Here is a 27,694-nt window from a genome sequence, read left to right as displayed (position 1 = left end):
GAAGTATGGGGGAGGGGGATGCCGGAAACTTTGCTCTAGAGACTAAACATGGGTTTCACCACTTCAAGCCTCCAATAAGCAAAGTGGTGGTATTTCACCGGTTGATGAAAGTCATCTACCATCTTTGAGTAGACTGGGGTTCAAGCCCCTGACCGCTGAATGCAGTCGATCTGCCAACCCGCACTGGACCAGCGTGGTAGATTATGGTCCATTTCCCTCAACATGAATTGTTGAGGAGGTTTCCATCCTGCACTGGGTTGATAATTTCTGCACTTTACTTTTTTTACTTGGATTTTAGAAAAGGTTTTCATACTGTTGCACATGGAAGACTACTGTACACATTATAGCAGTATGGCATTAAGGGCAAGTTGCTACAATGGATAAAAGTTTAGTTCATTGAGAGAAGACAGGGAGTGGTAATCGACGGACACTGCTCTTCGTGTACTAATGTTATTAGTGGAGTCCCCCAGAGTTCTGTGTTAGGCCCACTGTTGATTTCTTTATCAATGATATTGACAAAGATATATCAGGCTTAATATCTAAGTTTGCAGATTCAAAGGTTGGCAGGGTTGTTAATGACAGTAATCACAGGATACTACTGCAACAAGATCTGGAAAAGTTGAGCAAATGGGCTAAGAAGTGAGAACTGAAGTTTAACATTGACAAATGTAAAGCACTCCATATTGGGTAACGACAACCCCAGAGTAATGTACCAACTACATGGTACTCTACTTATAGTAGTGAAGAATGAAACGAACCTGGGGGGATAGCTGTGCGCTCAGATAAGAAGTTTTTTGAACAGTTTTCAGACACGCTGCAAGAGTAACTCATGGTGTCTTGTCAATGATATACAGGAATTTTTCTAGCAGAAATAAAGAGGTGTTGTACCCTTGTATAAGGCAATGGTCAGGTCACACCTTTAGTACTGCATACAGGTCTGGAAGCCTCATTTTAGGAAGGATGTACAGCTGCTGTAATGAGTACAGAGAGGGGCAATGAGATTGGTGAGTGGAACAAAGGGTTGCTGCTACCAAGAAATGCTTAAGTTTAATACAAGATTGCTTCCTTGCATCATATGTCTCTACTAGTGTAAATTCTAATTCTAAGTCACTAAGGTTGTTTGGCAAACCTAGGGATGTTATGAGAAATCTTTGGGAAAGGATGAAAAGAAAAACAGCAAAGACCTCTTTATTTTCAAAGCCTGCTTTATTAGGTGCAGAGAAGAGCAAAGATGCTGGTGAAGGAAACCAAGGGATGCTCTTACGAAGAAAGGTAATAAGAGTACCCCTTTTTTTGCAGAACCACAAAAGGTTCTGCAAACTGCAGGAATTGGAGATTAGGAACCTGCAAGGTGGTCTGATTAAGGTGTTTAAGACTTTGAATGGCTGAGTAAACTCACTGCTGATAGGATTATTCCTCTTGCTCAGGCTATACATATGAAGGGGACATAAATTCAATTTGAGGAAGGATAGTTGCAGAACAGATCGGCCAAACATTTGGCTTTGGCCAACATGTGGTTGGTTGCTGGAACAAGATTCGAACTGTTTTTGTTGTGGAAGTGGATAGTTTGAATAAATTCAAGGAAAATTAGACAAATTGTTCAAGGAGAATAAGTGAAATAGAATTTTTTGTGCTTGCTTTCTTGCATCATTTGCTGCTGCTACTTGTACTGATACTAATATCTTTATTGTGAAGTGATCAGTGAGGCTAAAGTCATGTAATATGTACTAATTGCCAGAAAACAGTTCAAAATTTTTTATTTAAAGCAGTACAAAGGGCATAAGTCTAATTTTGGCAATTTGTTTTTAGAAATTTAAGGTTTTGGAATTAAAGAAAAAATTTTCTTTTTAATATTGCAAAATGCATAATTCTGGCTCATACTGTTATGAAGATATAGCATTAACATTAGTAGAGAGATGCATATGATACAAGAAAACAAGCTTATAGAGCATCAGCCAGAAAAAAAAAAAAAAAAAAAAAAACTTCCCATTTCACCCATCCATTCACTCCAAATGCTTGTCTAGTTCTGCCTTGAACTCATTTAAGTTTTCGACCTGCACTACAACAGATGGAATTTTGTTTCAACTATCAATCATCTGCTAGCCAAAGGCAAATTTCCACACATCTATTCTACAATTGTCTTTCCTCAATTTGAATTTCTCCCCTCAGGTGAGTAATCTGAGCAAGAGGAAGAATCCCACCGGCATTGAGCTTGCTCAAACCATTCAAGGCCTTATACACCTCAATTAGATTTCCTCACAGGTGGCTAGTCTCCAGATGTTGCAATTTGCAGAAATTAAGACCCTCTTGGTAAGAGCAAAATTTTGTCCACTCACTAATCTTGTTGCCCTTCTCTGTACTCTTTCCAGCAGCTCTTCATCCTTCCAAAATGAGGCCTCCAGATCTGTATGCAGTACTCAAGGTGTGGCCTGACCATGGCATTATACAAGTGGACAATCATCTCCTTATCCATATTAGCAAAATTTCTGTATATCATTGACAAGACACAGGGAGCTACTCTTGCCGCCTGTCTGCACTGCTCAAAAAAATTCCTATCTGACTGCACAACTACCCCCAGGTTCCTTTCATTCTCTACTACCGTGAGTGTAGTACCATGTAGTTGGAACATTACTCAGGGGTTACTGCTATCCGTATGCAGTACTTTATATTTGTCAATGCTAAACTTCAGTTAAGCATTAACAATTCAGTTTAGCATCTCAGCCCATCTGCTCAACTTTTCTAGATCCTGTTGCAGTAGTATACTACCATTACTACATCAACAACCCTGCCAATGTACGTATGATCTGCAAACTTAGACATTAACTGACATATAAATTAATCAATATCATTGATAAATACAGAAAAGTACAATGGGCCCAACACTGAACCCTGGGAGACTCCACTAATAACATAAGTCCATGAAGAGCAGCGTCCATGATTACCACTATCTGTCTTTTCCCACTCAACCATCCATTGCAGCAACTTGTCCCTAATACTATACTGCTTCGATTTAAACAGTAGTCTTCCATTTGCAACTGTATCAAAAGCTTTCCTAAATTCAAAATACATTAACTAATACATCCAAATACATTAAGAAACATTAACTACACAAATAAAGATGAAAAGATACAGATACATAAGTTAAAGATGATTTTAAAGTATTATTTAGAATTTATAAATATTTTACTCTGCCTATAGGAAACATTTTTAAACTGAAGATTTCTAATTGCTTAACATTCTGCTACTGGTAAACTCATTACCAATTTGGAAGAATGAGCTCCTTTGGAATTTCAATATACCTTAAAATGTCACAATTACAATGAGACAGAGCAACAATCCACTTAGTAATTCAGAACTCTTCACAACCATCAGAACTTAAAGCGGTCTACAAATCCAATTATGGATATCGATGAAAATAATTGCAATATGTCCCTTCCATTATATAAAAATGATTATACTGAAAAGGTTTTAGCGCTGAAAGCCTCCGACTATGGAAAATTCACTAATTGCACAAGTTAGTGCTTAGCATAATTTTAGTTCATAGTAAACCACTGAAGTAGATGAAATGGCATCATTTCTGTTATATCTCATATTGTGAATGCCTTCTCAACGAGTTGCCCTGATATTGAACTACCTCGAATAAGCAACGCTTTGACAATGGATTCTTGAATAGGCAACACTTTGCCAATGGATTCTTGAATAGGCAACACTTTGCCAATGGATTCTTGGCAGATAATACCACCCCACCACTCCTGGGTGGTGGTATCCGCCGAGAATAAGTAACATTAGTCTTCTCCATTGGCGAAGCGTTGCTTATTGGAGGTAATGCAATATCAGGGCAACTCATTGTGAAGGCATTCACAATATGAAATATAACAAAAATGATGCCATTTCATCTACTTCAGTGGTTTACTATGAACTAAAATGATGCTATCACTAACTTGTTCGATTACCAAATGTTTATATTGTTTAATATTTTTAATGTTAAAAATAAATATTTTCTATATTTAAAAAACATATTAAGTGGGAAAACGTCATTATAATAATACACTGTATATTCTTTACTACGAACTTTTTATGCGGGAAAACTTTTTACCCAGGAAACTTCTTACACGGGAAAATAATACATTACAACATACAGAGTTGAAACTGGGACTTGAGAAACCAAACCTAGTACAGGGGAAAACTTCTTATGTGGGAATTTCTTATCCGGGTTCTACTGTTTATGATATCAAAATTATTTTTTTGCATCCAGTTCCTTCATTACCGCATCATACAGTGGTGAACAAAAAAACTACATCACTTGTGAATTTTGCAAATACAAGAATACCTTGAATAGCGCGGTTTCAAACACTGGGGGTTTTGCTATAGCGCGGTTTACAAATTGAAAAAAAAATTAACTGCGTTACGCACCAGTACATTTGATATGTATGTATGTATTATAATGCCAGCATGTAGGCCAATGCATTATGTATTCAAGGCCATGCTGACTGTTGTCACAACTCCCATTATATACGGACTCTGCTAGCATTCATACATGAAGTAAACACTAGATTCCGAGCGGTGAGGTCGTTCATTGCGCGCGTAAGCTATACAAATATTTTTCGCTGTGCATTTTTTTAAAAACATTACATGTTTATATGCAAATATGAGTGGAAAGAAGAAATGTAATGGCGCTGAGAGTTCTAGATCCAAACATCAAACGAGGTATGAAAGTAAGGCAGGCGTTGCAAAATGATATTCAATGTTATAAAGAGATGTATGCAGATAAAAAGAAGAAAAAACTGTGCAAACTAAGCTGATCAATTATTTTTCAAAATAAAAATACAGTACATACTTCACTTATATTCTTTTGGTAAGTACATACCAAATTTGGTATGTACTGCAATAAAAATCATTTGTGCTGTACTTACTAGTATTTTTTATTTTTATCATTTTAATTTCTTTTTTTGAAAAAACTTTGTGTGCATCAATTTATGGTAAACAAACCTATATGTTTTTGCAACTCGACCCATATAATAAAATTGTCAGAATGCATTACATTAAAATACATACTAATAATACCTCAATCAGTGCGATTTCGCATAGTGTGGTATTTTTTTGGCATGAATTAACCACACTATGCGAGGTATTGCTGTAAAGTGTTTTCACTGCATTGTGGGTTGCAGAAATGTTCAAAATGTATTTGTTAGATGGGATATATATCTCTGTGAATGAAATCCAATAAAAAGACTCCACCTGATATACTTAATTGCCATAAATATCTTCCCAAATTAATGGGAATAATTAATGGAAATATGAGAAATCATGCAAATGACAATCATGACAACCAAACATACATTTTATTGCATTTATGTGTATAAACTGAGAAGTAATAGTAAAATAGTAAGTTATGTACTGTAAATCAGCAAAATAAGTCCTCAATATTTTGTTGTTCCTTCCCAAGCTGCAATTACAGCCTTGCAAAAATCTGGCATAGAGTTAATCAACTTCTGGATAAATGGTTGGCCAATTTCATGGTACCATCAGTGTTGCCAACTCTTAATAATATTTCCCTCTAGCCGCATACTCAAAATCCGCTATTTTTAGCACTTGACCCGCCAAATTTTTAAAATTTTCATTTGTTTGTACTTTGTAGTGAATAAAAACAAACAAACAAATAGTATATATAAATAGTTATTTATTATTCTGTTTTTAATATAAAATCAATATCTAAAAATCTAAATTAATTTCGAAATTCAATACCTCCTCATCTTATGCTTCTTGTGTACCTATTTTGCGAAGCACTTCTTCAGGTAAAACATAATTTTTACAACACTTTTCAACTCTTTTGAGCCCGTATCATACCGATAAGATTGCATTAACCATGCCAACACTCATTCTGTTGTGTGTTTTGTGTTTTACTAGATTTAAGTTGCTGAATATTCTTTCCACATCTGCATTGGATAATGGCAAAATTAAAATATCCAATGCAAATTGGCTAATTTCTTTAAATGGATTTTCACCGCTTGCATCTCGATATTTCGAAACTTCTTACCAAAAATTCATTGTATTGTAGATGTTTTCCCATTTAACGAGAGTAATGTTTATATACTGTTGCTCAATTTTTTCAATTTTTACTTCAGACAATTTTAAATTTTGTAATAAATTTATCAGTGGTTCTTTTTGTTGCTTTAATATATTGTTAACTGAGATTAATGATATTTTTTCTAATTCTTTTATGTTGTCCAGAAGGCGTTGGTTTAATTGTAGATACAAATCAATCAAGAAATTACGACCTCTCTCTCTTATTGCCATTTCATCTGATAAGTTTATTCATTATTAACTCATTTATTTTTCTTTCAAATTGGTAACCTAAATATGGCTTAGGGTCTAAATAATTATTAATGTCCTCTTCTATCCTTTCAATATGGGTATTTGGTAAAAACATTTTATTGGCAATCATCGACAATAGCGTGTTTAAATCGTGTAGTAATAATGTAGGATCGGCAGTATTTGATTCAAAAGATTTGTTTACTCTTTGTGCTTCAGATAAGATAGGTTTTAAAAATAAAAGATAATTACTTTCATCTTTGAACATTGAATAAAGAAGTTCTGCAGTACAACATTTGTCAGTCAAACGAGTTATTTCAAAATGGGCTTTTAATTCAATATACTGTTCTAAAATTCTTGTTATAGCAACTTCAATGGATAACCACCTTGTTTGACACAAATGAACTATCTTTTTCGGATCTGCACCATCGTTTGTGGCATTGTATAAATATTCGGCTAGTGGATTTACTAAACCAATTATAAGTTTCAGCGATCATGAATTCTAGACTTCTAGGGAATGTTTTGCGTGTTGCATGAGATACTGCTAATTGCAAAGAATTACATACGCATTTAATTAATATCAAGTTCGGTACATCGGACTTCAAATGTGTATAAACGCTGTTATTAACTCCAATCATAACGCTAGCATTATCTGTCCCAATGCTCACAAGATTATTTAAAGGAAGTTTAAATTTTTCCAGCGTTATTTTAATTGAATTTGAAATATTTTCAGCGTTACATTGATCTAATTCTACAAGAGCTAAGAACGTAGAAAGTCTTTTATCAAATTGCTCATCATAATACCCAATTGCAATACCTAATAGTTTTGTCACACTAATATCGTCTGATTCATCTAGTAACAAACTATAATTTGAAAAATCATCGAGCACTGACTTCAATAAATCTTTCTGAAAGTGGGGGTGTACGATATATTTTATAATGCCGCTGCATTTTGTTCGATGAATTTTAAAGTTTTGGCTGTTTGATCTTGGAATGCATTCTTACATAATTCACCAAGGTGGTCTATTGCCAGTATTGAAGAGTGAGCACAAACAAACAAACTTAACTTTGCTTCAGCTTCCACTGTTTGTAAATTCTTGGTGGGAAAATCTATTTAGATTGGTTGCCTGATCTATTAGGTGAAAATGGTTCTGCTGACTTAATATGTTTGAAAGTTTGAAAATTTCCGACATTAAATGACTTTAATGTCGGAAATTTTAGCAGTAAAATCAGACTTACATCTTGCTCCAGTTGGATGTTTTGGAATCTCTACTAACCAGTCTTTGAATTGCGGAAAAGCTAACCATTCCTTCCGAAAATTTTGGGTATATTTCGTTTTGTTTTTGTCCGCCATCCCGTAAGGTAAGGCTTATGGCCAGTCCGCCTCTATCGATAGAGAAAAAAATATGAAATCGTGAAACGCTTTGAGCGAAATGAAAGACCATGTGATATTGCACGTGCTACAGACCTAAATGAGGCAACGCTGAGAATTACAAAGAATGCGGAGAAAATAAAAACAACTTTCATAGCAGGAACAACTCAAAGTGTAATTAATATCCATTAACACACAAAGAATTGGAAGAGATGGAATGGCTGTTATCTGTTTGGATAGAAAATCAAACAAAAAACAAGTTTGCTTACGATAAAAGCAAAAGCATTAGCAATATTTTATTACGACCTTTATGTAATAATCGTAATAAAATACGTAAGTATTTTTTTACGATTATTTATTGTGTTTGGTAAAGTTTTGGTTACAAATGTGTGTTCAATCTTGGGTGGTCGGCACCTAACCCAATTTTTCCCATAGGGCCTCTTGTTTATATTTCACGAGGGTTTCTAGGAACACAACTATCGTGCTATACAAGGACTGACTATACTAAGATATTATTACACTGTGGTTATTAGAAATAATTATTACTTATTACTCTTATTACTTATTGCTCTGTGGTTATTAGAAACGTTGAAAGAGATGTCGGTAATTCGGATCGCATTTCTTGGAAGCCAAACAAATACGCGAAGAAAAATTATCCAATGCCATTCCTTCGCGGTTTCAAAAAAAGGCATCATTAGAATTTTTCCCACATTTTTAGATTTGATCCAACAATTTAAAGCTATGACCCAATGATCAGGTCGTTTGATCGCGAGCGTAACTACGTAAAATTGTTGGGGTTCTCCTCAGGGAAATCCAGAATAATATAAAACCGATTCTTCGCTTTATAAAAAATAACTATGAAATATGTTATCCCTACTATTTCAATTATGAATTATTTTTATTGTTAATTAAATAATTAATTGAACAATTAATTTAATATTTCTTAAATGAATATTTCTTAATTTAAATGTTACATTGCCAAAATACATAAAATGCTAAACATTTATACTCTTCCCGCTATCCGCTATTTCATATTTTTATCCGCTAAACCTGAAGCAATTCCGCTAAATCTAGTTTGAAAACCGCTAAAATGGCAACACTGGGTACCATACCCTTATAATGTTCTCCTGCAGCCGAAACTTACTTGCTGGCCTCTTCCGAGCAATTTTAGACGACATTATGTACCAGCAATTTTCAATAGGGTTCAAATCTGTACTGTTGATGGGCCAGTTCAACACTGTAATGCCAGCATTTGTGAGGTATGACTGCACCTTAAGGGAGAAAAACAAGGGAAAAATTGGTGTAAAGTATGTTTTAAGCCTTGTGAGACAAGAAGACAATCTAAATAGCATAAAACTTACTCATTTTGCTGTGTGGCAAGGTGCTGAGTCCTGTCGAAAAATGCAGTTTTGAATGTCTGTGTGGTGATCCCTAATAACGGGTTTCAGGCACTTCTTCAAGATAGCAGTGTAGGTTTTTGCATTCACCGTTCCGTTAATAAACTTAATTTGCACCACCCCTTTATTTGTTATGCATCTCCAGGCCATCCGACTGGCGGGGAACTTTACAGTCGGTGTTATGCAGTCAGGATGGTATTTTTGACATATAGCTTTCCATTTGAGCCGTTGCAGGTTGAATTTTGATTCGTCAGAAATGATAACAGAGTCTAATTTCTCTTTTGTACATGAAACATGCGTTTTAGCCAAGTAAGTCGCTTCTTCCTCGTTTGTTGAGTCAGCAAAGGCTCCTTCTTGGGCCGATAGGCATGCAGACCATATTCCGAAAGTGGTCTTTGGATAAAGTAAAGTGTAAAGTGTGTTTAGGGTCAAACAGCACCAGGGGTTTCCCCCATCTCCGCGTAGTTTACATTGTGGTATGATACAATTCACTGTAAAGGCCAGAGATTTAAAAGTATATGGATCTTGAGGTGTGTGATGTCGTGTACCGTTGTTCTTCTGGCCATTTAGTGGTCTTTGGATAGTTCATGCACTTGTTTCAGTGCCAGAGGCAAGTCCAGTTTTAGATCAGGAGCACTGGCATGGTGATTACAAAGGCATAGCCATTTCAAATATTGATCTTGGGAAGGCATAGTCACTCTCTTACGGCCTGATCCAGGTCTTCCCTTCTCATTACCTGTTTCATGCTTTAATTACAACACCATGGATACTGTTGATTGGTGGCAGCCTATTTAATCAGTGATAGCACAGGAGAAAGTCCTTCCTGGGACACAGTAACAGCTACACATTTTTTCTTGGTGTCAACTGAACATATGGAGCCATTCTTACACCTCTGCAAAACAGGATACTAATCAGTATGTATACCCTTCCAAAGCGTATTTATAGAACTGGCTGGTGCAATAGATTACAATTACTGTCTGATGCAATAGAAGCATTATTTGATGCAATACCTTTGTTTTGCGACAAACAACACAACTGTAATCAAACAATATCTTATAATTTTCACTATAAAATGTTACTTTTTTTAAGGTGATACAGTTTTTTTGTCTACCACTGTAGTATCCAATCAAATTTGTCAGATAAGATTTCCCCTTAAAAATTCCATGCTGTGTCTGAACTATAACTGCAGACTTGTCAAGATAACCCTGCAGTATTTCTTTAACCAGTGATTCCATTAGTTTCCCAGGAACAGAAATTAAACTAACAGGTCTGTAATTACTCGTGTCACCCTTTGTGAATTGGGGAGATATTTGCACATGTCCAGTTCATGGAAAACTCCCCTGAGTCCAAGGAAGCTTTCATAATTATGGCTAAGGGTTTGCTTATTTACTATGCTGCCTCATTAAATATAACTGGATAGATCCCATCCACCCCAGGTGCCTTTTTCAGGTTCAATTTCAACAATTTCTCCTCCCCTTTGCTCTCAGTTATTAAAAAATCATTTAGCTCCCTGCTAGAGTTTGATAAGCTTCTAGCCTCCACTTCCCTACAGACTTCCTGATTTCTGAATGTAGATGCAAAATACTCATTCAGTTTGTCAGCTACCTCAGCAAGTTCATCAACCTTCGAACCATCGATACGAAGTGGACCAATCTGATAAATCCCCTTCCTTCCAGAGTTTGCATAAGTAAAGAACTCTTTGCTGTTCTTCTTTACATCCTTTGCCAAAGATTTCTCATAATCTGCCTTTGCCTGTTAAAGGAGGTTAGCTCCTTTAACGAAAAAAATTGCAAAATGATTTTTGCAATTTTTTTGTTAAATTCTTTTAATTATTTTTTTTTATTTTTAATCACATTAAATTGATTTTTAATTGTGTTAAAATGATTTTTAATTATTTGTTACTCTAATGTAAGCTTTTCGATTTTTCCATTTTAATTTCTTGAGAGTATCATACGGAAGTTGTTGTTGTTGTTGTTGTTTTGGTGTTTATTGGCGCATCGACAACGGAGATCATAGTGCGCCAGTTCATTGATTATACAATGTTCTCTTTATATATATATCTTGTTCGAATGTGAAAGGTTAACTGTTTCTGCGGTATTATACTATTATTTACAGCAGATGGTATATGTTGATTGTTTGTATGAATCTAAAAATATCTGACACATGTTCTTTGTCACCTATAAGATCTTCAAGGGTGATGTTTTGGTTTCTTTTATATAATGATGAAAAAATTCGGTGTCGATCACTTTCATATGTTGGGCATTCTATTAGTATATGTTTAACTGTTTGGATAGTATTGCATACTTGGCATCTTGGGGGTTCTTCTGCACGTAATAGATGACCATTTGTTAAATGCGTATGACCTATCCGCAATCTGGTCAGAACTACTTCTTCTCTCCTTGATTTCCTGATGCTCGTTTTCCAGTGCTCAACTTTTGGTTTTATTTCATATAATTTATTCCATGTTTGTTTTTTCCAGAGTTCTTGCCATTGGGTTAGACAGCGATTTTTAATGATTGGCTTGTAGTCATTATGTGGAACTGTGAAATATTGTTCTTGAAGGTTATTGGTTGATTTTGCAATTCTATCCGCTTCTTCATTTCCTTTTATCCCTTTGTGTCCTGGTATCCAGCAGAAACGTATATCTTGTTTTTTATTTGTGAAGTCTGTTAGTATCCGTTTAATTTGCCAGAGTACTGGATGGGTTATATTGCTTGTGTTTTGTATGGTTTGGATTACACTTAATGAATCACAGTATATTACTGCTCTCAAGTGAAATACTCCAGGGCTATCTGAATTGCTACTAATTCTGCAGTGTAGACACTGCATTCTTTTGGGAGTTGGCGTGACAATGTAATATCTGGGAATACTGCTGCTGCTCCTACATGGTTCTCTGATTTTGATCCGTCTGTATATATTGGTATGTGATTGGGATATTGCATTCTATGTGCTGCATGCAGTTGTTGAAAGTTGCTGTCTGATAAAGTATTTTTATTCCGGTTTTGTGTGAGGAGTTCATAGGCTGTGGTATGGTTTATCCATGGTGGATCTATATATCCTTCTTGGTTTGCAATGTTGTCTATTTTTAGGTCATGTGTTATCAGTAGCTCCTGTAGTCTGATGCCTAGTGGCTGATTTGCTCTTTTGCGGTTCTTATATATGTTTTCCCATTTTGGCGAGAATAAAGTTGTCCAAGTCGGATGGTCTCTTATGGGTCTTATCCTGTAAGCATACAGCAATGACAACTGTTGTCTCCTCAGGAAAAGTGGTGGTTCATTAGCCTCTGTATAGAGACTGTATATAGGGGATGTGCGGAAGGCTCCTGTTGCTATTCGAATTGCACTATGGTGAATCGGATCTAGCCATTTGAGGGCGCTCTTTCTTGCTGATGCATAAACCAGTGCTCCATAATCTATTTTTGACCTTACTAGTGCTTTATACAAGTTGAGCAGGGTATAACGGTCTGCCCCCCAAGATGTTGTTGTTAAGACTTTAAGAATATTAAGTTGTTTCATACATTTTATTCGTAGTTCTTTTATATGTTCTACAAAGGTCAATTTGCTGTCTAGAATAAGTCCAAGAAATTTTACACTTTGTTTAACTGGTATTGTGTTACCTTGCAATATTAGTTCAGGTTCGGGATGTAAATTTCGTTTTCTACAGAAATGTATGCAGACTGTTTTTTCTTTTGATATTCTAAACCCGTTTTTCTGGGCCCAATGGCTAACGTTGTTAATTGCACATTGTAGTTGTCTTTCTATTGTTCCCATGCTCTGTGCTTGATATGAAATACTGAAGTCATCTACATATAGTGCATATGACACTGTGGGTGGTAGTTGTTTTGTGATGCTATTTATTTTTATTGAAAATAGTATGGCACTCAGGACAGACCCTTGCGGAACTCCTTCTTCTTGTTTATATGATTTTGACATGGTGTTTTGTACTCTAACTTGAAATGTTCTATTTTTCATGAAATTTTGAATGAATAGTGGTAAATGTCCTCTGAGTCCTGCATCGTGGATATCTTGTAATATACCGTGTCTCCATGCCGTGTCATAAGCCTTTTCTATATCAAAAAATACCATAACCATATGCTTTAAGGTTATAAATGCATCTCTTATATCTGCTTCTATTCGTACAAGGTGATCTAATGTGGATCGATTGTATCTAAACCCACACTGCATATTGGTGAACCAGTTAGTTGTCTCCACAAACCAGACTAATCTTTTGTTGATGATCTTCTCTAGTACTTTGCTTAAGCAGCTTGTGAGGGCTATCGGACGATAGTTGTTTGGGTCCTTCTGATCTTTATTGGGTTTTTGGAAAGCTAGCTAATACTATTGCATGATGCCACGCTTCAGGATATTGGTTTTCTAGAAATATGCGGTTGTACAGTTGAAGGAGGTTTTCTATCTCTTTCTGCTTTAGGTGTTTAAGCATACCATAGTGTATGTTGTCTGGTCCAACTGCACTTGGTTTTGTTTGTGATACTGCTTGACGTAATTCATGTATTGTAATTGGTTGGTTGTAGGGTTCAATCCTTTTAGTATTAAAATTAATTCTGTTTTTTTCCGTTTTCTCCTTATAGGTCAAAAATTCAGTATTGTAGGATTGTTTGGACGATACTTTAGCAAACGTTTCACCTAATATATTAGCTATCTCTGATGGTTCGGTAATGCTTTCTCCATTCCAATGTAATACTAGTGATGGTTGGTTTTTATACTTCCCATTCATTTTTCCTATTTTATTCCATATTATTTTTGTGTTTGTTGTTCTATTTATAGAGGAAGTAAACTGGATCCAGGAAGTTTTTCTGGCTTTTTTCCGAGTATACCTAGCTAGTGCTCGTGCTCGCTTAAATTTTATCAGATTATCTGTTGTAGGATATCTCCGGAACTTATTCCAGGCTTTGTTTTGTTCTCTTCTTGTTTTCATGAAATTTTCGTCCCACCAGGATTTTGGGTGCAATGGAAAACGAGTCGAGGTTGTGGGTATTGTTTGTTTGGCTGCTTGTATTAAGGTATCTGTGACGTGCTTTAGAGCATCATCGACCAATGTTTCTTGGATGATTTGTGGATTAAATATTGCCAGTTCTCTAAATTTTTCCCAGTTACTTTTTTCTATTTTCCAGCGAGGTGGTCTGTTTGGGTGGCAAGGAAGGTTTCTGGTCAGTATGGTGATTACTGGGTAGTGGTCACTGCTGTATGGGTTTTCTATTACTTGCCACTTTAATTCCGGTAGGAGTGAAGGGGTGCATATAGTTAGGTCTACTGCTGAGGTTGTGCGACTAGGAAAGTGAAAATACGTATGTTTGCCATTATTGAGTAGTGAAAGGTTATGATGGTCTATTATTCTTTCTATTATCCGTCCTCGTCTATTGATATCAATGTTTCCCCACAGTTGACTATGGCCATTCAGGTCTCCCATTATACAGAAAGATGATGGGAGTTGGGAGATTAGTTGGTCTATTTCCTCAAATGGTATATTTGGTCTTGGTGGAAGGTACATTGAACAGATGGTTACCCTAAATTTCAGTGTTATTCTTACAGCTATAGCTTCTATATTGCTGTTTAAAGGAATGTGTTCGGTTGGGATATGGTTATGGACTAAGATGGCTACACCTCCATGTGTTGAACTTTCTCTTAATCTGTCTTTCCTATACAGTCTATAATTTTTCACTGAAAGGGTGTCTTGTTGTCTAAGATATGTCTCTTGTAGACAAAAACATATTGGCGTATGTTGTGTTATTAAATACTGGACATCATCGTAATTGGCACGTAGTCCTCTACAGTTCCACTGGATGAACTGATCCATTATTTGGTTTTTCTAGGGCTTCCGGGTTGCTTCCGAAATGGAGCATTCTTATGCTTTGTCTTATCTTTTTTAGGATAGTTTGGTCGGTCCATGTCCATATCTTCTTCTGTGAAAATTTCTAATACTGTTTCTTCAGTTGTGTTTATTTTTCCTATTTCCATCTGTTCGGTTTCTTTGGTGTTTATAAGTTTAGGTCGGTTTTCATTGTGATGCTGATTTGTGGATATCTGTTCTGTGTGAAGAGAAATTGAGGTATTCACTATTTTCTCCTGTTTCTGTGCCTTCAATCCAGTAGATGATTCTTTTGGCATCATGGAAATTTCAGTTTGAACTTCTACTGATTTATATTGGATTACTGCTTGTGCATATGTTGGCCGTGGATGTATTATTCTCCTTGCTTCTTGGTACGTTGTGTTGTGTTCTGTTTTGTATTTCTGAATTAGTTTCTCTTGTTTCCATTTTTCACATGTTTTTGAGTAGGCTGGGTGTTCCCCTTTACAGTTTGTACATTTCAAGATGTTGGCAGAGCAAACTGTAGTCTCGTGTTCTTTAGAATCACACTTTGCACAGGTTGCTGAGTTTCTGCATGCCATTTGTGAATGTCCAAATTTCTGACATTTGTAACAACGTAGTGGATTTGGTATGTATTGTCGTACTTGGCAGTTCAGATATCCTGCTTTGATTGTTGCTGGAGGTTTTGGAGTATTAAATGTTATGATAAGGGTTCTTGTTGGAATTATATTTCCATCCCTTCGGATATTAATTCTCTTCACTCCTGTAACTCCTTGGCTTCTTAATTCTTCTGTGAGCTCTTCCTCTGACACATTTAAGAGGTCCCACTCTGAGATCACCCCTCTGGAAGAATTCAGTGTGTTGTGTGGTGTTACAACTACTGGCATTCTTCCAAAAATTGTTGTTGAAAGTAATTTCTGGGAGTGTTTGGGATTTTCTGTTTCCACTAGTATGTCTCCAGATCTCAGCCGTCGAACTGACTTGGGAGATCCTACTAGACCCTCTAATGTTTTCTGGATTACAAACGGAGACATACTTCCTAATGTCTGATCTCCTGTCGCATGTATGACAATGAATGTTGGTATTTTTGGTGGGTCCATATCTGTCTTCTGTCTCTTTGATTTTGTGTTTTCTGTTTCCCTACTTGGTAGAGCTTTCTCTTGAAGCCCTATAGTACTAGTAGTTAATTTACTACTCATGTTTGCTCTTTTGGCCCTGGGAGTGTTACTTTCCTCTCCCAGGTTACCAGCCCCGCCACGTGGAGGCAAGAGCAGTGCCTCTTAGTGACCAAGCGGCTGTGTAAGTTAGATTAGTAAAAGTGAGAATAAGAGAAAAAATAAGAAAGGTGAGTTTCCTTTCTGTGTCTTCACTTACTGATTGTAAGATAAAGAGCTGCTTCACAAAAAATAATAGGATTTTAACGAGGAAATTAAAGAAACTTGTTTATTTTTAGAACACTCTATATATCACTGGGAATCGCTTAGTCACTAATAAATCGCTTGGCACCTGGGGCCCATACGGAAGTGTTCTACATATTATATTGAGGTAAACTTCTCTTATTATTTTACAAATATTGATATCAACATAGAACATATTGAGTATTGCAGCTCTGGTTCATACTATCTAACACATGATAAGAATACACCCAGATCTTTGACATGATGTGGTCCCAACAATGCCCCCCCCCCTGCATACACACTATTCGGACTCCCTCCAGTCACTATCAATCGTTTGGTTCAGTGTACAAACTAGCGGCCAGCCTGTGAACATCATTTTAGAGCTGTACCCTCGAAATGTAAGGAAGTTTGGATCGTGCCATGATGTTCATCCTAACCTCAAAAGACATCAATCATACTGCACGGTGGAAGAGATGGGGGGGGAGTATTAGCTGGAATTTTGTTCTGGAGACTAAACATGGGTTCCACCACTTCAAGCCTCCAATAAGCAAAGTGGTGGTATTGCACTGGTTGATGAGAGTCATCTATAACTAGTATTGCATGGTAACACAGAGGGGCAGCATTCCTCCGTGTGGTGTGAGTGCCACACCTAGACCCCTGCTTACGTTGGTTCACACTAGACCCCTGGTGGTCATCACAGTGTGCTTGTGCATGGGGGTTATATCCAGGATTACTAACAGTCCCACCATTGTGAAGGTACAAGCAAATTAGACAAACAAAGGTGCAAGAATTAGACAAACATTTGCAGTGACCAGTTGCTTGCAATTGGAAGGGTTTTTTTTTTTTTTTTTTTTGGCTGATGCTCTATAAGCTTGCTTTCTTGCATCATATGCCTCAACTAATGCTAACTAAGTGTGCCTCCTGATGCTACTTATGTGACATTTTATTTTGATGCACATGGCTGTCAGAATATAAACTCACATATGACAGCGATATTTATGAAAAAAAAACACTGTCTACATTTCCCAATATTTTTGGTTATTGATCACAACTTCTTAGTTTCTGGACATTCCCATATGGAATGTGATGCCAATGATACTTTGATAAAGAAAAAAAATATATGAGCTTGAATTATCCATCTATCATCATCATGACTGATGTCATTTAGTTCATTCAACTGAGACTAAAAATAAATCTAAGGTGCACGAGATGAAACAAGAAGAGTTTTATGATTTTGAAGGACTTCTAAAGGTACTATTGGTATTTCATAAAAATGATATTGACAAAACATGTTACAAATATCATGATATTTAATGATACAGTTCAGAAAAAATGATGTTGGAAGTTTCTATTTTAAAGAAAGTTTATTGCTGAAAGAGCCTTAAAAAGTTGTGAATTTTAAAAGAAGAGGCTGTTATTTATCTGATCTACCTATACACTGTGTCCGCAAGCAGGGCCGGTGCTATCATTAGGCGAACTAGGCAGCTGACTAGGGTGCAGTACTGACCTTTGAGGGGCACAGTTTTATACAGATTAGTTTTTTAACCCATGTAAAACATACAACTGACAATTTATATTTTTTATTTTAATATAAATACGACAACAGTGCTATGAATTATAATTAATTATAAAGTCTTATAAAAAATTCTATACTCTATTTTTTTTTATTTATCCTTTTTATATGTTATCCTATTTTTCTTTTTGAAATTTTGTGATATTTTTGGCTAAGAAAAAAAAAATCTCTCATTCTTTTTAGTTGGCAACACGTGTTGTTTACAGCTGGATAGATTACATTATGTTGTAATCAAGTGAGTAACAGTGTGTTTGTGCAATTTTCGGGTAATTTTTTCACGCCTGAAATACTTAAATTTTAACATCACAATTCACAAGTTTATTCAAAATGATTTGTGCTAAAACATTTTCCTTTCTATTTGAGAAAGGTAATTTGTTCTATTACTTATCCTTGCAATTTAAAATAAGTTTTGCACTTTTCATTTTTTCTACAAAACATCTGTTTTTGAATTTTGAAGTTGGCAATTTTTTTTGAGGGTGCAAAATGCCTGGCAACATAGCCCACAACAAACTAGTTCCTATTCGAATAAAAAAAAAAATAATAAAATGAATAACACGTCTTATTCTCACTCCTCTCTCTAGTTCTGCCCGTGTTTAATGGATTTTATAAATTTCTGACGTCAAGCAATGTAATTGAAGATGATCCAGATTTCATTGAATCAGAAGATGACAGATAAATATTTTTAATTGTTAATTAAATAGGTTGATTTGAATCAGGATATAAGATTAAAAAATGTTCCCATTATGCACGTTTTAATTGTGATGTAAAAAAAAAAAAAAAAAATCACATTATAATAAAATAAATATATTCCATCCTTACATATTTATGTATAATAAAGAATATAACTATAATTTCCATAATATGAGAAATTAAGTTACTCAAAAGGGCTCATCTCCTCGGAAACTCAGAATATTTGTTAACATAAAGGGCTGAATGGATTTCACATCAAATTTTTCCTGATTCGAAGCTGAAATTTCAATCTTCAGTTATAGGTATTAAATGGTACAATAAAACAAAGTGATAATGATTGGAATTATTGTTTTAATTCTTTCTGCTGATGTGTAACAATTTTTAAAAGTTTGTTTTGTCTCTCCTGAAAATTGTTGATTTTAGATTTATGTCCTGTCCTTTATACTGCCCTCAATAGATTTCATACCTTAAAGTTATAAACTTTCAATGTCGGCAGTAACCCATGTCACACATCATTTGAATTCCTGTTGTGCTTTCTCTAGTATATCCCTGTTTATGGCTACTACCACTGTGATGATCTTTTCATAATTCCCAAAGATATCATGTGCCAGGGTTGGTCTATAAATGATGTTCTTCACATACTCCAAGAGAAAAGTCATATGGCATAGGGAACCTGGAAGGTCAACTGCAAAAAGACAGGTCAGTAGCAGAAGCACGACCAATCCAGCAGTGTGGAAGAGCTGCTCTGAGGTAAGGGCATACTTTCCAATGAAAATGACCGGCGAATCATCCTGCTGGAAACTGTAGTTGTCTGAGACTTCCTCTAACTGAGGGGAAAGTGAGTTCATTAGCACATCCTCATAGATAATCCCTATTATTCTAATAGATAGAAAAATGGGTCACAGAACTTTTGTTGTGAAATGGCATAAAAGATATTCACTTTTGTTGAATCCAGTTCATGCTCTAAGATGGGTCAGAAATTTTCAGTGCACGTTATGACAATTCACTTTAATGTTTAAGTAAAATGTGAAGATGAGGCAGTTTGCAAATTCATTATTTTCCAAGTCAGCTTGCACCGCTATGGAGAAATCATATTGTTTAACTTTGTAATTGAGTTTTAGGAATTGTACAAACTTCAACCTGTAACCTTTCACAGGTAATCACTTGTTTTAGAACATGGTATATGGTTGTCTGGGACAACTATATTTCATGACTGTCTTGGTACATTATTTATTTATTTTATTTTTTATTTTTAGGAGCATTAGCAACTAAGGCCATATTGCTACGGGGATATGCGGTGGTCATTCCCTGACCTTTCCGCATCCTCCGTATTTGGTGGTCATGGGCTTGAACCCCGGTCTAATCAAGAAGCGTGTGCTATGCACTGCTGCTCCTGCCCACCTGGCTACAGAGGCGACGTCTTGGTATGTGATTTCTGTGGAATTCACTGGAAGGCTTGTTGGATTCAGTCCACTTCTCTTCCATACATGAGGACAACCAGTACTTTTTCTTTTGCAGATACAACCATCTTCTTCAAGTTGCTTTTACCAACATTAAATGTTGCTCTTAGTTCATGGCTCAATTCCTAAATATCTATAGAACCTTTGTTGAACCACTGTCATACATTTCATCTTTGCAAACTGCAGAATGCTGAACATCTTTTGTTGTACAGATGACATTTTCGTAACAAGATCATCCTTGGTGGCAAAAGAGAAAATCACTTTCCTATGTCAATTTGAATCAAATTTTGAGAGTTTTTTTTTAATGATTGGTGACTATTACATGATTGTAGGTTCACCATTTAATTTAACAATAAACATATGAAAGTGTATCATTCTTTTTGAATTGCCCTGTACATGATGTCATGATGTCAAAATTATTTTTTGCATCCAGTACCATTTGTTACCATGTTGAGGTATCCAATCAGATTAGTCACACAAGGTTGCCCCTCAACAAATACATGCTGTGATTACTGTGACTGCTGAATAACTACATTCTTTAACTAGTGACCCCACTATTTGGACAAAAAGTCACACAGATCTGTAATCTCACTTCATCCTTGGATCCCACTTTGTGAATTGGGGATATATGCACACATTCTCAGTCCATAGGGACTTCCCTCCCCCTGAATGTAGGTATGGCTGTAGGTTAGCTTACCTCTTTTGCTGCCACTCTTAATATAATTAGATAGCTCCATCAATCCTGGGTGCCTTATTCACGTTTAGTGCAGCAATCTATTTTCAACCTTCATCTCAATTACTAAAATCAAGTATGTACCCTGTTAAAATTTGATATACTTCTGGTATCCATATCCCTAAAATATCATTTGAATGCAGATGCAAAATACCACTCCAGTTTTTAAGCAATCTGAAATGCATTATCTACAGTTAATGCATTTCAGACCACTGTAACCACCATTATGAAAACAAAAGCCCATCTCCTTACCTTCAACAGTAGTTACATCTTTAAGTAAATCCTACATAAATACATCATGATCACTGCCACCCTAATGGGTCTTTTATCTGTGGTTTCTTAATACAAGAAGGGTCGTTACTGATAATCAGATCAAGAATACTGCTTTCTCTGTTGCCTCTCTAATATGCTGCTGTAGAAAACAGACATTTAATATATGGAAAGATTAACAATTTCCCATTAAAAGGACTTTCTGATTTATTGGCCAAATGTCTTTGTCTTTGTCTGTATAGTTGTTCGTTATAATCATCATAGTTATAAAGCCTAAAGAGATAGTAGCACTATTATTTTTCTTTTCCCTGTCTTTATATCACACGAAACTGACTAAATAGTGCACTGGCCACTCGTGGTGGTATCCACTGAGAATAAGTATGAGGAAGCATTACTTATTCAAAGTAGTATAATGACAGGCAACTCATAGTGAAGGTATTCACAATATGAGATGTAATTAAAATAATGCCATTTCACCAACTTGGATAATTTACTGTGTAGAGAATTGATGCATTGCCTAATTTGTTTGAGTATTGAATTAAACTACTTAACTTTTCATGCAAATTATGGTTTTTATGTGTAGGCCCTGGAGAGTATATACATAGATCTATATTTTTACAGCTATTTTAAGTAGATTTAAAAAATAATTTCATCTACATATGAATTGAAAATTCATACATCAAAATAAATTGAAATTTTTGAGTGCTGCCATCTCTTTTGTGCTTCCAGTGTTAAGTGGTAAAATTAGTAGAAGGTATACTCTGAATTATAATGTTAAATATTTTAATAATATTTGTTTTTTCAAGTATTTCAAAAACCAGAAGGTATACGCTATTCACCTAAAATAATCCAGAGGTATATGGCGTATTGCCACGTATATCCTCCACTACAACCCTGTGTGTTTCCAACTAACAGTAGACAGTTCTAAAGAGATAGTAGCATGAAAATATCAATGAAAAATTGGATGAGGCTTCTTCAGTTTATGTTTAGAAAAGTAGAAATGAAAAGATTCTCTGGAATTCTGTCCTAAATTGATGAAATCATATTAAGCATTGACTTATGCATGTTAAAACACATGCATAAATCAAATTATGATATGCAAATTTTGATGTAGAGGATATTACTGATTTATAAAAAAGTAACAATGAGTTTATATTTTTTGCAATACTTTATATTTTTTTAATCAAAAAATCTGGTTTGAAGTGAGTACAAGAGGAAATTAATGTTTAAAATATTCAGGTACAAAATTTTCATTTTGGCTTAAGAAAGAAGAAATTCTTGGAAATTTGGATCCAGAAATCAATGAAATTGAATAAAATTATATACAATAGATGTGTAGAAGATGATATTACACCAAAACAGAAGTAACATTTGTTCTTTCAGGTATTTTTAGGACTTTTCTAAATTCTTTTCAAATTCAATATTTTAAGATCCGTTCTTTTATAATTTATTTTTTTAATAATTTTAGTATATGTTAACTGCAATAGAGCATCAGTTATCCGGAATAATTAATGTCAGACCACTTCCGGATAGCAAAATTCTCCACATAATTGAATGTAAGATGAAAATAAATAAATCCTGTTATAATGTATTACGATAAAAGTAAAAGACTTTAAATAACGTGAAAAAAAATGAATTTATTTAATTTTAAAAAATAATAATAATAACTTATACATAAAAATTCCCACATTTACATAAGTATGTATATTTTGATAGGTATTTTACTGCAAATTTTATGTGGAAAAAAAATTTTAAGTAATTTTTTAAAATAATGTTTGATTGATTTTTGTGATTTTTTTTTTTTTGCTACAAAATCTCTCAAGTTCCTTAATAATATTAATTTGATTATATCGCATTCTTCCTGGTTTTCTGCCCATTTCAGTGCTGTTTCTTTTCGTTTTACTTTAAAAAAACTGAGAAAAATAATATATTTTGACATTTTACCGTAAAAAACTGAGAAAAATAATAAATCGCAGTTTCGGGCCGATATTATTCTTACCGAATCTGGACCTAAAACTAAACATAATATGAAATAAAGAGAACAAAGTATGTCATGGAATATTTGGTTCACGGAAGCGAATGACTAAACCTTATCACTCATGGTTTCAAAGAAAACCCATTAGTCCTAATTCAACATTTCACCAGATATCAGGTGGTAGATGACTTTCATCAACCGGTGAAATACCACCACTTTGCTTATTGGAGGCTTGAAGTGGTGAAACCCATGTTTAGTCTCTAGAGCAAAGTTTCCAGCATTCCCCCCCCCCCCATACTTCTCCTTCAACCCATGCACGGTACTAAGTACTATAGGTTTTGATACCTTTCGTGTTTGGGGTTTTCATAAAAAAAAAAAAAAAAGATATAAGACGAAAAAAACCAGACCGAAATACTCTAGTAGCATAATAAATGTGTCTCAAATATTATCATTAATAAAAAAAAGAAGAAGAAGAAAAATCAGCCTTTCAAATTATTCTTGATAACTGATGTTCAGGATTACTGAATTCTGGATAACCGAAGTTCTACTGTAATTACAAAAGAACAGGGAAGTCAGATATTCTGACTCTTTTATACTAACTTGTAAGGGTGAGCAGATGTTAATAGTTTTTCTTCCTCTATACAGGTCCACATCCACAATAAGGTAATATCTTGTTTTATTCTGATGGCATAAAAAAAACAAAAACAAATTACATATATAGTAAAGTGAAAAATAAATATGGGGAAATTGCTATCATAAAAGCTTATCAGTTACAAAAAATAACGTCTAATATGCATTAATATGAAACAAAGACCAATGTTACAAGCAAAGAATGATAGACAGTAAAGGAAAAGTCTAAGGAAAAGTCTGCTGATGACACTAAGATACTACATGTTTTTTTTTGGAGGCTGCTAAGTGCATCTTTATTTATTGATTGAAATCATTGTTTTTCTCTAACTTTTGATTTAAATTTAGTAGTGTAGCATTTTTTTTTGTGATTTCCTGATTAATCTGGTGTATTTTTTATTTACTTGACCCTTGTAATTGCATAAAAAACCAACAGTCAACTTGTGCCAGATTGGGTGGATCAATAACAACATTTGCATTTTTGCTGTCACTGTTTTAGTATTGATATAGCAGAAACTGGAGGTTTTTAGTAGCTTTGTAGGAGTATAATCAGTATCAGAGGCTCATAAATTATAACTTATAGCACTACATATATGTTTTAATAAATTAACTTTATCACTTAGTCCGTAATGTACGAATTAATATTCATAGAGCTTTTAATATCAGAAATTTTGGGTAGATATAGTATTGTAAATATATTGCTATATCGTAAATATATTGCTACTGATTTATTTTATCTATTATAACTACTTAGAATTTACAAACATAACATTATAGTGTAATTGGTTTTTTTTTTTTTTTTTTTAGGAGCATTAGCAACCAAGGCCATATTGCTCCAGGGATATGCAGTGGTCATTCCCTGACCTTTCCACATCCTCCGTATTTGGACCTGTATCAGGATTGTTAACCTGTATCAAACCTGTATTAGGATTGTTAACAGGAGAGTGCTTTTACAGGGGTGGGATACACCTAAATGGAGAGGATGGGACAGGCTCGAACCCTGGTCTAATCAAGAAGCTTGTGCTACGCACTGCTGCTCCTGCCTACCTAGCTACGGAGGCGCTACTTATAGTGTAATACATAGAAATTAAACTAAATGGGAGATACAGGTTTCATATAACATAAACTTGGTAGGAGATACAAAATACATATACTGCTTGATATTGAAATATATATATTCAAAAATGTAAACTTCATAGCATAACTGGTGCTTAGTGTTATTACACCATTAGGATATAACTTTAGTGTAGTATTTTCAATTATGCTGAATTAGAACTGAAATCATGTCTCAGACCAGAGCAGCAAAGCAAAAGGCTCAAGGTAGTGGTAGTGCTGTGACTCTGAGGAGAACTGAGGGGGATGGTTGTCTTCTGAATAACAGCCTTATGAAATGTAGTGCTTATTTCATGTTTGTGGAGATATCAAGAATAGGACATGATATTGACAAGGGAGATAACTTTGTGCTTGATATAAGGAGTGTGAGGATGTCAGGTGCCAACTCGGCGATGTTATGGGCTTTTATGAGAGCTTGAAGAAAAGGGTGGATGCCCTGGAAGGGTTTAAATTGGGGGGCCAATCAAGCTCTCACCTGCCTGCATCAACACCAGAACTTGCATTTGATTGTGGCAACACAGCAGCAACTCCCAAGGCAGAATGTGCTGGTCCCACAGGAACTTGTTGTTGTTGTTGGTGGTGGTGGTGGTGACTCTATTGTCATAGAAATGGGAAATATATTGGTCAAAAAGAATAGGAGGAATAGGACCAGGGCATGACCATCATGGGCAAAAGTAGATTAAATTGTAGAGCAGATATCACGTTCTCACTAATGACATTAAGAGTAGGAGATCTGCGGATTTAATTAAAAAGTACAGGCCAATATTTAAAAAAAAATGTGAATTAGGGATAAATTTGAAAGTGTCTGCACTTCTGCCCAGACACAACAGGAAGGAGTATATGATGAGTGCCTTGTTGGTCAATTCAGCCCTGGAGAGATTGTGCAAGGCTCATGGGGCAGAATTTTTCTCAACATGGTTTGTGATTGTTAACAGGAGAGTGCTTTTACAGAGATGGGATACACCTAAATGGAGAGGGTGCAAGAATATTTGCTGCTAATACTATTGAGGTAATGTTAGGTGGATTGGAATACTGCTACCTTGGAGGAATATACAGTCTAATAAATCAACAATGTCCACAGGCAGAGGTGAAAGTGATTCTGCGCTGCTTCTACTGGAATGAGCAGCGTAAAAAGCAAGGTGCTGGGGATTTCAAGAACTGCTGGGAATCATTATGAAACAAGTAAATACATGGGCTATGCTAGGGTAACTAAGCATAAGAACAGGTGCATGTATACCTGCATGTAGATCAATGCTAGGAGAATAGTAAATAAATTTGAAGTGCTGGTCACAATACCAAATGTGGACATTGTTGGAATATCAGAGATTTTGTGTCACACAGACATAAGAAATGCAGAATTTGAATACAATGTGTCCAGAAAGGACAGACAAAATAGGAGGGGTTATGTTGTTAGTTAAGAAACACATAAAATCTAAGGAAGTGCAACCAGTAGAAATTGGTGGCCAGTTAATAATGACTGCAACGATACTACACCAACCGTTTTAAACTTTTATTTAAATAAAATAAAATAAAATAAAATAAATTAAAATTGGTAATAATAATAATAATAATAATAAGATAAAATAGGTAAAATGAATAGCATAATTAAGCCGGATAAAACTGATAAGATAAGATACACTGTTCAATAAAAATTGAATGCTTTCAGAGGTGTCCGCCTCCTTTATCAATAGTAAAGCTTAAGATACAATATATCCTTAAATATCAGCAGGATCATGGTTCACAGCACGTGTTTCCACAGGAGCATGGGCAGTACTCCCCATATGTGCACTTGAACCGGAAATGGCTCAGGAGTGTGCCAGGAGGAACCGCTCATCCCTTCCAAGAGCCACAGCTATGAAGAGGGGACGAATATGGACTCCCCTGTTTCTATTAATAGTGTTACGCTCAGAGGAGCAAATGTGCAAGCACTTGAGCTACTTGTGATCCCAAAATCTGTGTGACTGGTCGACGATAACAGTTTCATCAGGAGAGATTTGATGGTTCTTCTCCCAAAAATGCTCCGCCACAGCAGACCTCCCATAATCCTCGATCTTTATCACACTGATATGCTCCCCAATACGATCTTTAAGCTCGCGAACCATTTCCGGTTCAAGTGCGCATATGGAGAGTACTGCCCATGCTCTTGTGGAAATATGTGCTGTGAACTGTGAGCCTGTTGATATTTAAGAATGTACTGTACATCACGCTTTACTGTTGATAAAGGAGGCAGAGGCCTCAGAGAGCTTTGGTGTTTTATCACTTTTATCCCATGATCTACATTGTTTTATTTCATTGTATATATTTTATTTTTATTGTACAGACAGTGTCTCTTATCTTATCAATTTTATCCGGCTTAATTATGCTATTCATTTTACCTATTTTATCTTATTATTATTATTATTATTAACAATTTTAATTAATTTTATTTTATTTCAATAAAAGTTTATAACGGTTGGTGTAGCATCATTGCAGCCATTATGAACAGTACATTCCCAACCTAGAAGCCTATTTAAAGAATTGGTGGCCAGTGCAATGCTGATTCAGTCTGATGATATAGAAACAGCGGGAAAACAAAAATGATAATAGGAGTGTGTTATAGGTCTAATTACTCTGATGAGTACAATAAAGAACTAAACAGAGAAATAACAGTAGGTCAGAAAATCAGAATGTTTAATAATGGGAGATTTTAACTTTCCAGATATAGACTGGAATTTGTGGGTTGGTCACTTGCACACTAGCAAGAATTTTATGGATTTCTTGGATGACTGTTTTCTACAGCAGCATGTTTGAGAGGAAAGTTTGTAATACTCGTGATCTGATTATTAGCAGTGATTATTCAAGCATTAAGAATTTGCACAAAAGTAACCACTAGGTGGCAGTGATCACAATTCATTGCTGTGGGATTTACTTAAAGATGTAACAACCATTGGGAGGAAAGGGAAAGGTTTT

At 35.2% G+C, this 27,694-nt stretch overlaps 1 protein-coding gene across 1 annotated transcript in view; it reads right to left on the bottom strand.

Annotated features, from left to right (window-relative positions):
• LOC150088255 (intermembrane lipid transfer protein VPS13A-like) overlaps positions 1 to 27,694 on the bottom strand; it is a 3,009,916-nt gene that overhangs the window by 1,058,207 nt on the left and 1,924,015 nt on the right. The window contains exon 50 of the mRNA XM_090370087.1: positions 23,606 to 23,686. Coding sequence (XP_090226213.1) covers positions 23,606 to 23,686 — 81 coding nt within the window. The remainder of the gene's footprint in view (positions 1 to 23,605; positions 23,687 to 27,694) is intronic.

This window comes from Mastigoproctus giganteus, chromosome 3, assembly GCF_048544385.1.
Source record: "Mastigoproctus giganteus isolate SK-2022 chromosome 3, ASM4854438v1, whole genome shotgun sequence".
NCBI classification, from domain to species: domain Eukaryota; kingdom Metazoa; phylum Arthropoda; class Arachnida; order Uropygi; family Thelyphonidae; genus Mastigoproctus; species Mastigoproctus giganteus.
The sequence above is the reverse complement of the archived record's forward strand: the minus strand, read 5'-3'. Positions and strand labels throughout refer to the sequence as shown.